At 44.0% G+C, this 12,018-nt stretch overlaps 1 protein-coding gene across 4 annotated transcripts in view; it reads right to left on the reverse strand.

Annotated features, from left to right (window-relative positions):
- Nucleotides 1-2,859: 2,859 nt before the first annotated feature.
- The window catches only part of DRL1 (KTI12-like, chromatin associated protein), a 63,356-nt gene continuing 54,197 nt past the window's right edge, over nt 2,860-12,018 (reverse strand). For 2 of the 4 annotated variants that reach the window (XM_086506913.1, XM_086506911.1), the window contains exons 3-9: nt 4,387-4,443; nt 4,230-4,315; nt 4,041-4,126; nt 3,856-3,968; nt 3,724-3,774; nt 3,540-3,628; nt 2,860-3,454 (exon numbers count right to left, since the gene is read on the reverse strand). In XM_086506913.1, coding sequence (XP_086363039.1) covers nt 3,292-3,454; nt 3,540-3,628; nt 3,724-3,774; nt 3,856-3,968; nt 4,041-4,126; nt 4,230-4,315; nt 4,387-4,443 — 645 coding nt within the window. In that variant the 3' untranslated portion in view covers nt 2,860-3,291. The remainder of the gene's footprint in view (nt 3,455-3,539; nt 3,629-3,723; nt 3,775-3,855; nt 3,969-4,040; nt 4,127-4,229; nt 4,316-4,386; nt 4,444-12,018) is intronic. The other 2 variants (XM_086506912.1, XM_086506914.1) reach the window with 2 other exon arrangements.

Genomic DNA, 12,018 nt, shown 5'->3' on the forward strand with positions numbered 1-12,018 from the left:
CTTAGGCTCGTGCTTCCATGCCCTAGCCAGGTTGCCGATCCACGATTTGACAATTTTGTGGGTTGTGATTAGGTCGTGCTACAACGCATCCCTACAGCATTTTCTTGGAGCTTGTCCTAAGAATATTGCTAACAAAGGACGGTGAAAAACATAGTGCAAGTCATGTCAAGTTGATAAGAGGTTCTGATTCCTCTTCCTCTTCTTGCTCTTCATTCTTTGTGCCTGCTATACCAGCCAAGCATTCTGGTCCAGGGCAAGTGGTAGGTTGTCCATCATGCCCTTTTCATGGTATGCAATTCTGGTAAGGACCTCCAGGGGTCCCAAATAGCTAATTCCACTGGAGTTCTTGGTGCCCTTGAGAGTATTCAGCACATATGATGCATGATCTATGGACATTTATAACTTCGTCTTCAATGTTGTAGTAAAAGCTAATGCCACCGCATGGTTGGGGCACGTATAGCGAAGGTGGGTTCCTCTGTCGGCTTGTAAATCATGTCCTAAAATGTAGCCACAGTGGTGTTGCGAGTGATAACCCCCGTTCGCTTCTTTTCTTTTGATCTCATGGGTTCTCCTTCTGTCAGAAGCTTAGAGCCTCGGCCATTATCTCCTTTCTGATGTTTACTTCTATGTCTTGGCCGGTGAAATCTGAGACTCTTGTTATTTAATCTTCTTGGATTGAGCTCAATAGCTCATAGGCTTTCTACAGGTCTAGTCCGCAAGGTTCCATCTGGTAAAATGGCAATAGATCAAGCTTATTTGAGCTCGGGAGTCTATGCCACATCATAGATTTCCTTTGGCATAGCCTTGAGTGCCTCTACCACACTATTGGTGTCAATGCAATTCAAAACACGATGTTGTGCAAGAGAAGGGTCTTGAGCGGATTGCTCAAGGGCTACAGATGTCAAAGTATCCTGTTGGTTAACTCACTTGAAGAGTAGATCTTGGAGCAATTTTGCTCGTTATTTGATCGTCCTCGGTGAACAACCATATGTTTCTGATGAAACATTTTGTAGAGAGATTGGTTGTTGGTGTTGGTGTTGTTTTTGTTGTTGTTGCTAAAAATTTGGTATCCACCTATAGACCACTTCACTTGGTGTCTTTGACTCTGGTGTAGTCTTGAGTAACCACTTGTAGACCAACTTGGTTGGTTGCGTTCCTTCAAATTGCTTCTTTGGCACCAACACCCCCTTAGTCTGTGATGACTTATCTTGTTTGGTCGGGTTTGTGGAGCTGATTGTGGTGATTTTTGTAGTTTGATCTAAATGTTGCGTGGGCACCCAAATCTGCTTAGTGTTGGTTTGCAGCTAAGCTTTTGGTACCCAAATTGCTTGGTTCCTTACATGCATGTGTTATGATCTCACGAATTCTCCTTCTGTCGCGAAAGCTTTAGAGCCTCGACCACAATTTCCTTGGTGATGTTTACTTCAGTAGCTTGGCCAGTGGAATCTGAGACTCTTGTTGTTCCATCTTCTTGCTCATAGGCTCTTTGCACGTCCACTCCACAAGGTTCCATTTAGTAACATGACAATAGACCAAGCTTGCGGTGGGCTTCTCTAAGCTCGGGACTCTTGCCAAATCATAGATTTCCTTTGGAATCATCTACAACTCTACTACCTAATTATCTACATTTCTAAACCGGCCATGGAAGATGTCCACACGGTGTTTCTCCAATAGTGTATCCCTCGCATCTTGGCTTCTCGAACAGACTCTTCTTCGAGCTGATACTTTGGGAGATCCAAAAGCTTCTACTTACGAGTCTTCTTCTTTAGAGTAGCTGGTAGATATGGGAGCATTACACCATAATCTATTATTAGGTACATTTCATAGTGGAAAACCTCTTATAAAGCCACAAATGAGCTGTAGCTAATCAAATCCAAAATTGAAGCTAAATTATTACTAGAGTCCAAATCTTCTTAGCCTTGGCAATCAATGCTCTCCAAGAGACAATATCCCCGGACAGGAAAAAGATATGACTAAACCTTGCTATCAAGTAACGTTACAAGAAGTGACACCAAAAAGAGAGCAGAACTTTCCTCCACCGGCCCTTGCTTTGCAACGCTTGCTACTCTCTCTCTCTCTCTCTCTCTCTCTCTCTCACACACACACACACACACACAATTCCAAAAACAATCCCATCATGATCCGTCTCTATACAATTTTTTGTTGTTTTTCACCTTCCGCCTGTTTCTTTAATCCTCCATTAGCTTTAGCCAAGAAGTGGCACTCCTCTCCTTTCCCCATTTCCTTAAAGAGTCTATTATGTAATCAAGAAAACAAAGATTTCTTTGCTTCCAAAAATGCACATTCTTGAAAAGAGAGTACGACAAGCCAACAACAAAACTAGGGGATGATGCAAACCCAACATCGCAACACACAGTTGTATCTAACACAAGCATGGGACGAACTGGGGATGAAAGCCATGTGTCCTAATCACATCGCCCACGCACGCCATTCATGGAATGTAGACCTCTTCTTTGAGTTTTGGCGAGCAAACATATCGCCACAAGGGGAAGTAAACTAGGTTACAAAAGCAAACTCGGGTACCCGAGTTCACTTTTGCAACAAGATCTACGACACCCACTTAATGTCGGGGCCCTAGATTGATGGAGGCCTTTGATCCAATATCCCATGCAAATGTGAGATTTAGCTGAGGCGTTGCCACCCTCCCATGATCCATCCAGTGCCACATTCAATGCGAAACACTCTTGAATATCAGTCCTAACGTATCTTTTGTTCACGCCACAATATGGCCAGTCCCACTGCCAACCATGTATGATGAAATCACATACTCTTGCATTTAAAGGACATGGCATGCAAGTCCTCAAATGAAAAATGAATGCAATTGTCCAAAGCTCAAAAGGGGGAAAACAAACTTGGTATTGCTTGACAATAAAAAGAAGAATATCCTAGAACACCATTCATGAGATATACTGGTCTATTTGGAACCGTAAGATGGAGGTAAGACGAGTGCTCGAATTTGAAAGTGGGCCAAATATGTGCATGTTCTCTGCTATATGTGAACAATGATCTTGTAGGTGTAATCGAAGGACTCTTTATCAAGAGCAGAAATTAGGTGGTCGAACTTGAAAGCAATAACTTGCACTTCTCAGGCTCTGGATTGTCACACAAGATGTCCGTCATCACTCTCTGCAAAATAGAGGTGATAAACCTATGACAACAATTTACAAAGCAATAAACTATGATCTCTTGTTTGGAAGGGATAAGCACCTCCCCCTGTGGGGCCCTCTGTTGTGTCGAAAAACAAAACTATGATCTCTTGTTTTTTTATCGTCATGATGAAAGCTCCCTCATCAGATAGTCAGCAAACATTCTCTTGGCACTCATGGCGTCTGAGGGGGGTGGAGGCCCAGATAGACTTGTTTGTCCAGCAAGCTTAATAAAAGTTCTTCTATGCCGTCTAAGTTCGGCCAATCCCACAGAGCGATGCAGAGTAATGTATGGAGACATCATGTTAAGAAATATTGATCAAATGAAGCTACTAAAATGACATAACTTGCACTTACGGAATTGAAAAGGATATGAGAGGTATGCCTTCTCCAACATCAACTCTTCCCAAAGCACCCCCTAAACCCTGAGCCTGAGCTTCTACTAGAACATTGATGACCTCCTGCATTACATTATCCAATAAAAAGTTTGAACTATGCATTTCAACAGTGCCCTTCATCAAGAATGTAACGTGCTGCTAACAGGAGTGAAGCTTACTTGGGTTGCCCGATCAAGCTCATATAAGGAATTTGTATTTGAAGCGTGTGCCTGAAAACAATAAAATCCAAAGCCCACATGCTAAGCGAAAAAGAGGGAAAAAAATCTCAATGACAACACGCAGATGCATACATTCTGGGTGGCTACCGTTGGCTTCAGCAAGGATGTTCTACCAGCACTCTCATTGACACCCTTCAGAAACGCACTAGCTTCCGGTATACCCGGGGTAGTATCACCAATGGTTTCTGCATACATACAAAGCCAAATAAACAAAAGTAAACTGTTACTTCGAAACCAAAGCAAGGTCGGAATCATGCCTTCTCCGATCTTGAGATGGAATAATGGAGAATCCCAGCGGTTCCTCCTATCTGGCTCCTCAAAGCGCCTAACCAGATCTTCAAATCTACACAAATTGAAAGAGCAAGCATGATCAACATCGTCAGAGTATACCACACCTCAATGTCTAGCTTCATGTTTGTGAAAACTGAAAGCAAAAGTCAACGCACATAGAGCTATCATAGGAGGAGGATTCTTGCTCTGACCGCACCCTATTCCATGTCCTGCATGTGTCTACCTCTGTATCACAATACAACTGCCAAAATCGCATTATGAAATTAGGAAAAAGTTGGTTTTTCCTTCAAATTTCCAAGAGTTGAAGCTTACCACACAATAACGTATGCCTGCTGCCCGTGCAATACACCAGAGCTCATACCTGTAGCCCTATAATAAGCAATTTGAGCAGTCATAATGAAAATAGAACACACTTGATGACAGAATGTATGTGGTGATAATTGAACTACACAATCTGGAATCTAGTGAGAATGACTCCAAACATCAATCCAGCCCAAACAAGAACTTAAGAGCAGTTACACACGCATAGGATAAACAAGATTATCAGCCAAGCTTCACATGTATATGCTGAAAGAGAAGAAAGAAGATGATGTCACAATAGCACAATGCGGAAGCGTAGATGCGACACACCACAGTAGCAGACATGCATGAGAGTGAAAAAGAGAGAACAAAGAAAGATTGACAAGCCAAGCTTGAGATTGCTCCAATACACTCTGACCAGAAGGATACAACGTGATAGCCCAAGGGGCTCTTATATACTTCCCATAGAAAGTTACCCAACTCAACCTAAATAAATTATGTCAAATACATGAAATGACTAGCGTAATAAAACAATTATAAACTGGGCACGTTCTTCTGATGCATAACTTCAACACCCTCTCTACACTGTACAGTTCATGATGGACTAAAGTTGATGAAATAGTTGAATCCATGTACACACCAACATTGAGAATTACTGGATACAGCTCAAAGAATACAATTGTCGACCATCCTTCAAACAGTTTGTCACTAATATGTCTACACCAACTGATAATCAAGGCTCGTGTACACCTCCCAAACCAAAACTCCACTTTCAAATTGTTAAACACATCCCCTTTCTTTATCCTCCGGCATTGAACCCGTCTTATTTCCATTATACTAGAATAATCAACACATCCAATTCCCGTTAATCTAATAGCATGAACCGTGAACACATCATGCCCAAGCCATCCACCATCAGCTCACAAACCCATCATGACCGCAAAGTCTCAAGAACTTTTTCAGCTCTCCATCAAAAACTTCCATTACATTGCCAAAGATACTCGATAGCATGGCAAGGAGTTGCAAGAGAAGAAGGTTCCAATGTTGCCAGCATTTCACGCTCAAAAGCTGGATGTCACCAACTACCGAAATTGGAAGGTGCTTATGGAGGCAATATTGGAGACCTACAGGCTACAACCTTATCTTGATCGTGCACGGTGAGGTTGAGCAGCCAAAGGCTCCTACAGACTGGTCTCTTTCTTCCAAGGAGTTGGAGAAGCATGCAAAGTATCAACGCTTTGGGATCCGCTTAATTCAAGGATACAATCTTTTATCTTCCTCAATTCTACTCAACAAGCACCTGGACATTTGGAGTATGACCAATGCTCGCGAGATCTTGAACCAAGAGAAAGTTTACAAAATGATGACGTCAATGAAGAGGGCTTACCTGGAAATATAATTGCGGACTTTGGATCCACAAGAGTTGAAATCCTTGAAGAATCACATCCACTAGATGCAAGAGATGCAGCAGGTGATTCTTCAAGCAAGGAAGTTGCTCTTATCACAAGATATGGCTTTAATCTTATGATGCATTCAACTCTCTAGTTGTATTCATTTCCAGCAAGTGATCGGACGGAAACACAGAGATAACTGCAATCTACACACTTGGCAACACTTTAGCACTTGAAATCAGTGCAATTGTCACAAAGCGATGACATGGCATGGCCTAAAGGACAGAGGCCGGACAGAAGGGGCCTAGACCTCTCAAAAAGAAGCAGAAAAAGTTTCAACTAACTTACAAAATTCAGCCAAGTGGCCCATTATAATATAGGTACGGACGCTCTGCGTTTTACGGAAAGCCCAGAGGGCACTTGCTTTTGGGCATCAGATGCTTTTGGGACTCACGCTTTTCATGTAATTGCTCTTGACTATGTCAAGGGCCTTTATAAGGGTGGCAGGGCCTCATCTCTTGGGCAGTTTTGCTTGGGGGCATCGCCAGAGAGAGGACCCTCAGACCTTGTACTTTCTTCCGAAACTTCGGGGGAAGATTACGGCCCTTTTCGCCGAACGACATCGACAAGACGGAGGCACAATGGCAACTTCAAGTTGACATCTATGCCAATCAAATGCTGAAATATGCCAAAGACCCGCATTATGCCAAATTTCTGAAGAATAATTCACTTGAAGAAATTCATTCGAGATGGCAACAACCGGCCATTCACTCACCTCTCAAGTCGGCCATGAAGCAGAAATCTAAGCCGAGTGCAGACAAGCAATGATTGTACTCGCAGGATGCGTTTGACAATGCCGTGGAGCAAAAGGTCAACCAAGTTATGAAGTCTTTGAACGGCTCTTGAAAGAAAAGTTGCGAAGCGGAATACCCCGGCTACCTAGGTCAGAAATCCACATTCGAAGCAATTGGCAGATCCAAGAAGCATGTATTGTCACAATTGTGACGTATTCTTTGTCTTTGTATTACATTATACACTATTCTTGATTCATTACAGATGCAGATACAAAGTGTGACTAACCCAGGAAGACCCCTGTTCTCGAATGGTCACAACCCTTCGATCTAAGAAAAAGATGGTACACACATATACGAGCATGAGGTAACTTGATTTTTATTACTTCGGTTCAATAAAATAAAAGAAAGAAGAGCCATGTGTGTGTGTGCGGCGTACCGGAAAAGCTCGGACCCCTTCGTCGGGTTACAACCCTTAGCACCCGTGTGCTCGCACCCTTTCATGTCAACGGGCACACTCCCGGCAGGCAGGTGTCTCCTCGCACTAGCAGAAGACACCCTTGGATGATACATCGTTGGTTGGATACCCTTCGCTGGACACCTCTTGACGCATGCGGAAACGCTGGCTGCCTCTTCACAGAAAACCTTTCACAGCAGCGTAGAGTATTAACATTAGTCGATTGACCTTAATGTTGATGCCAAGTGGCCACCCAACCCCAAATTTTTAAAAATGCCATGTGAACACACCCCTTCAACTTATGCAACAATGTCTACACACCAGCGATATCAGAAATTCTACGCTACTAGCCCTCTCAGTGCTGGATTTCTGGGGCTTTTCTACATGCGAGCCACATGGCCGACGGAGAATTCGACATACCCGTCCTATTTCTCTCGTACATAGACGAGATTCCCGAAGAAGTCTTTCCGGAACGCAAAGTGATCATTATACCCTACACTCCCGAACCCAAAGTAATTGTGATTCCCGAAACCCCAGAGCCGGAACACGTTGCATATACTGTTCTTGTTCCCGGAGTACTCATTCCAGAACCTGTTCCTGTAGCAGCACCTACTCCCGCATAGGTTCTAGTTCTCGAGCCTCGACGTGAGCTTATTCCAAGTTATCAATTACTTTCTATAAGGAATCAGCATCACTGAATCACAAGATGGCGACAACAATAATTTACCCGAGGACCCGATAGCAGTTCTCAAAGAGCAGATTGGCCGCACTTTCCACAAGCCTCGCATCAATTCACACTCGCTTGGATCAGATGCAGATGCAAACCTCTCTCCAGAGTGACCGTACTACTTCTCAGACTATTCATGTTGCTTCTCTGCCATCTTCTTTTGAAGCTTTAGTGGTTGACCAGGAAGAACCACTCAAACCAAAGCCTCACCCAAAGCATGGTTTCTAAAAGACAACTAAACACAAAGTATCTTCTTGCGTGCAGCAAAAGTCTAAGAATGAATATACTTGGAAATGTTTCAGTTTTAAGCAACCTCCTTATTGGAATCATCAATAACAAAAGCAACAACATGAAGCTTCCAAGATGGGCTTACTTAGTGGCACATACATCCGACCGTAGTCAAGTACTCGGTCGTGAATGTCGCGATGCTGGACAAGTTCCCCCTCGCGAGCCATGCCCTACATTTAATGTCACGTGACACATCCAACCCTATGTGTCCGTGGACAAGCTACAGCATTAACAAAGTTCAGTTCAGTCAAGTCAGTCTAGAATAGGAAGTGATCTGGCACTTTTGTGAGTCTGTTCGCAGACCGTGCATGTCCAAACACTTAGATTAGATGGATATCCTCTGGTTGCACACAGCATGACCATCAGATTCGAGTCAGATCCCATCAGTAGCATTTTTACAGTGCATTATCCCTATTTTTGACATTTTTCACTTATTACTTTTAAGTGACTTTTGTTGGAAAGTAGGTAGGGCAATTTTGCTAAGTTTGTATGTAAGCAAACCTAGCAATAGCACTTTTTGGCAGAAGAGGCAGCAGGAGCACCTTGCTCGACGGCAACTTCTCAGCAAGACCAACCCCCGCGACAACTCTGGTGTTTTCTCTCAACAGAAGGCCTAGCGTTTTTGCACCAAATCAGCCAGTGTTTTTGCACTTGCAAATTCCCGGCGACAGTAGACAGCACATCAGCCCTAGCGTTAGCAGATTCCCACAGCAACACAACAGATTGCCCCGCAAGGTTAGTTTTCACCCTAGCGTTTTTGGTTTACAGAACAACATCAGCGTTTTTGCAGATCGTCACGACAGAATCAACCATAGGACCAGCGTTTTCAGTTTTCAGCCTTTAGACCCCACAGAAGAAGTTCCAAACCTCGCAGATCCCACCTTCCCGCAGCAGTTCCTCGCCGCACGGTGGATCCATCAAAGTTTGCAGTTTCAGCCCGGAAATCGCAGATTTCAACATCTGCGTTTTCAGCGCGTCGTCATTGCATCGTCGTCGTTGCATCGTCGTCATCGCCGTCGTCATCGACATAGAGTCAGAATTCAGCAGATAGAAGATTTGCAGATTTCAGCCCTCAGCGTTTTCAGATTTCAGCCCGTCTCGTTGTCGTCCTCATCGTCGTCGACATCCGCGGCAAGTCCAAGCATTGTAGAGATTTGTGCAATCATTAAGTAGACCACTCTCGCCATAGAGAGTGGGGCCTTCGGAGGAGGGTTTGACAACATCTCTGGTGTCGTATTCTCTTCTCTCTCTATCTCTCAGTCTCATGCACTTCCATTCACAATGTCCATTCACTTCGTTTGTGTCCATTGCACTCTCTCACTAAAGGAATGGAAGGCTCTCCCTTCCGTAAGTAAAAGGAACCCTTGAGCACAGTTCGGAGCACTCATCTTGAGCAAAGTTCAACATTCATTCCGCAGCACCTTACATTGGTATCAGAGCTTCGGCAGTGTTCTGTATCACTCAAGGAAAGAACCACAAGAACCACAGAAATTTTTTTTTGCTTGTTGAGGTCGCACGAACCTAAGTTCACTTGGGCGTGTCGATTTCTAATCGTGTTTTTGAAGAGTGACAGGAAACCCAAGAAAAAAGGGCTTGTCCAGCCTCCCCTTGTGCCTCTTTTCACTCATTGAGAGCGGACCGTGCACATAGCGACCGGCCAATCGACGTGAGGTGGGAAAAAGCAACCTTGGTGTGAGCGCAAGGCCGCCAAGGGGTGCGCCCGTGGAAAAGAGCAGAACTCGCGTAAAAGATCTTTCTCTAGCACAGATTGCAAGCAAAAGAAGAACCTCAAGACCCGCAAGAACCTCAAGAACCTCAAGACCCCCAAGAACCAAGAACCCAAGAACCCAAGTTCTTCGTGAACTTAAGAACCCAAGACCACAAGAACCCACGACTTCAGTGGATGGTCATCACTCGAAGCGGAATGGATACTTCGCTTGGAGGTGATGAGCATGGGAGAGACGAAGAAGAATTTTCCCCACAAGGAGCAAGTTGCACATATGATCAGTTTTCAATTTTTATAGTCAATAACAGTGCCATGATATGGGACTTAACGAAAAGAGCTTTGGATACAGAAGCACAACAACAATACACATCCTTCTCTCGGAGTTTCTACTATCACCCTGGGTTTTATTTTAAATGGGAGGGAATGTCACGATTGTGACGCATTCTTTGTCTTTGTATTACATTTGTAAGGTGCAGCGGAATGAATGTTTGAACTTTGCTCGAGATGAATGCTCCGAACTGTGCTCAAGGTTCCTTTTGTTCTTATGGAAGGGAGAGCCTTCCGTTCTTAATGAGAGAGTGCAATGATCACAAACAAATTGAATGGACACTGTGCGTGCAAGTGTATGAGACTGAGAGATAGAGAGAGAAGATAATACGACACCAGAGACATTGTAAAACCCTCCTCCAAAGGCCCCACTCTCGTTGGCGAGAGTGGTCTACTATTGATTGCACAAACTAGTACAAAAGTGGATGCATGTGACTAATGCAAGTCTAGGCTAGGTCAATGTCGATAACGGGGATGACAAGACCGATCTAAGGGCTGAAAACTGATGCAATCTTACTGTTGTCCAAAAACGCGACTCGCTGAAATCTGGTGCCAATCTGCTGCTGTCCCAAAAACGCTAATGGCTGAAAATCACTGGAACCAAAAACGCTGATGTGGGCTGATCTCTGCTGGTTGCAATCTGCCAGTTCTGAGGCTTGTCCAAGGCTGAATTTCTGTTGGTTCTTAGGCTTGTCAAAGGCTGAATTTCTGCTGGTACTTTATCTACTGAAAAACACCATGCAAAGGGGGCGATTTGGGGTTCTGGAAACGCTAGGGCTGAGAGGCTATGGCGAAGGCGCTATGATGAAAAACGCTAGGGAAGGTGAGGTTTCTGCTTGGAGGGAAAACGCCACCAAGGGGATCTTGCTGAGAAGTTGCCTGTTGGGCAAGGAGCTCCTGCTGCCTCTTCTGCCCATTATTGCTAGCCTAGGTTTGCTTATCTACAAACTTACTCAATTTGCCCTACCTACTTTCCAAAAAGTCACTTAAATTAATAAGTGAAAAATGTCAAAAATAGGGAAATAGGTTAAATGCATTGGAAAATTCCCATGAAGGATTCTGATGGGAATGCTCATGATCATGCTATGTGCAACCAGAGGATATGCATCTACACTAAGTGCCTCGGCATGCACGGTCTGCGAACACACTCACAAAAGTGTCAGATCACTTCCTATTCTAGACTGACTTGACTAAACTAAACCCTGGTCATGTTGTAGCTTGTCCACGGACACATAGGGTTGGATGTGTCACGTGACATCCCCTCCTTTTCAAAGTGAGGTACTGGTATTGAACTGTATGGCGTCGAGGGATATCGCCAATAACATCCGGAATCCTGGAAGGACTCTTCGCCAGCCCACTCTAATGCGTGGGTCGTGCGATACTTGAACTTCATAAAGGTCTACAACGCTTGCTTCTTTGGGCTGCACCGAAAGCGACACAAAGTCTTCTGTGGCACCTTCGATGCTTCAACTTCGTCGAGAGTCATGCTTCTTTCTTCTTCAAGAATCTCAATGGCTGAAAATTCCTGAAACCATTTCCAACACAAAACCATGAACATACCTATTCCATGTAAAGTGACTGGAAAAAATATGGTCGTCCTAATAGACTGTGAATGCAATGTAGATGAACAAATAGACGGAGTGCCAAACCATTCACCACACACACGAAAACAATGAGATCGATTAGTGTCTTTCTCATCTAAATCAATCAACCGTAGCAATTCACAACGGAAATGCCCATGCTTGGTGCTCATACTTTCTTGTGCTCGTTCTACAACTGTGTCGTGCCAAGAAAGAGACATAGTAGGTGATTTCCGTGAATGCAAACATTTCATCTTTTCGTGAACAATCCGCATACATCCGTGCCCATTCATGAGTGAAATGTGTTCAACGTACAATATGTCATGCCTAGGAAAAGGGATCACATAAAGACGCTGA

The sequence above is a fragment of the Adiantum capillus-veneris genome, chromosome 30, assembly GCF_014529385.1.
Source record: "Adiantum capillus-veneris isolate H3 chromosome 30, ASM1452938v2, whole genome shotgun sequence".
Classification (NCBI taxonomy): domain Eukaryota; kingdom Viridiplantae; phylum Streptophyta; class Polypodiopsida; order Polypodiales; family Pteridaceae; genus Adiantum; species Adiantum capillus-veneris.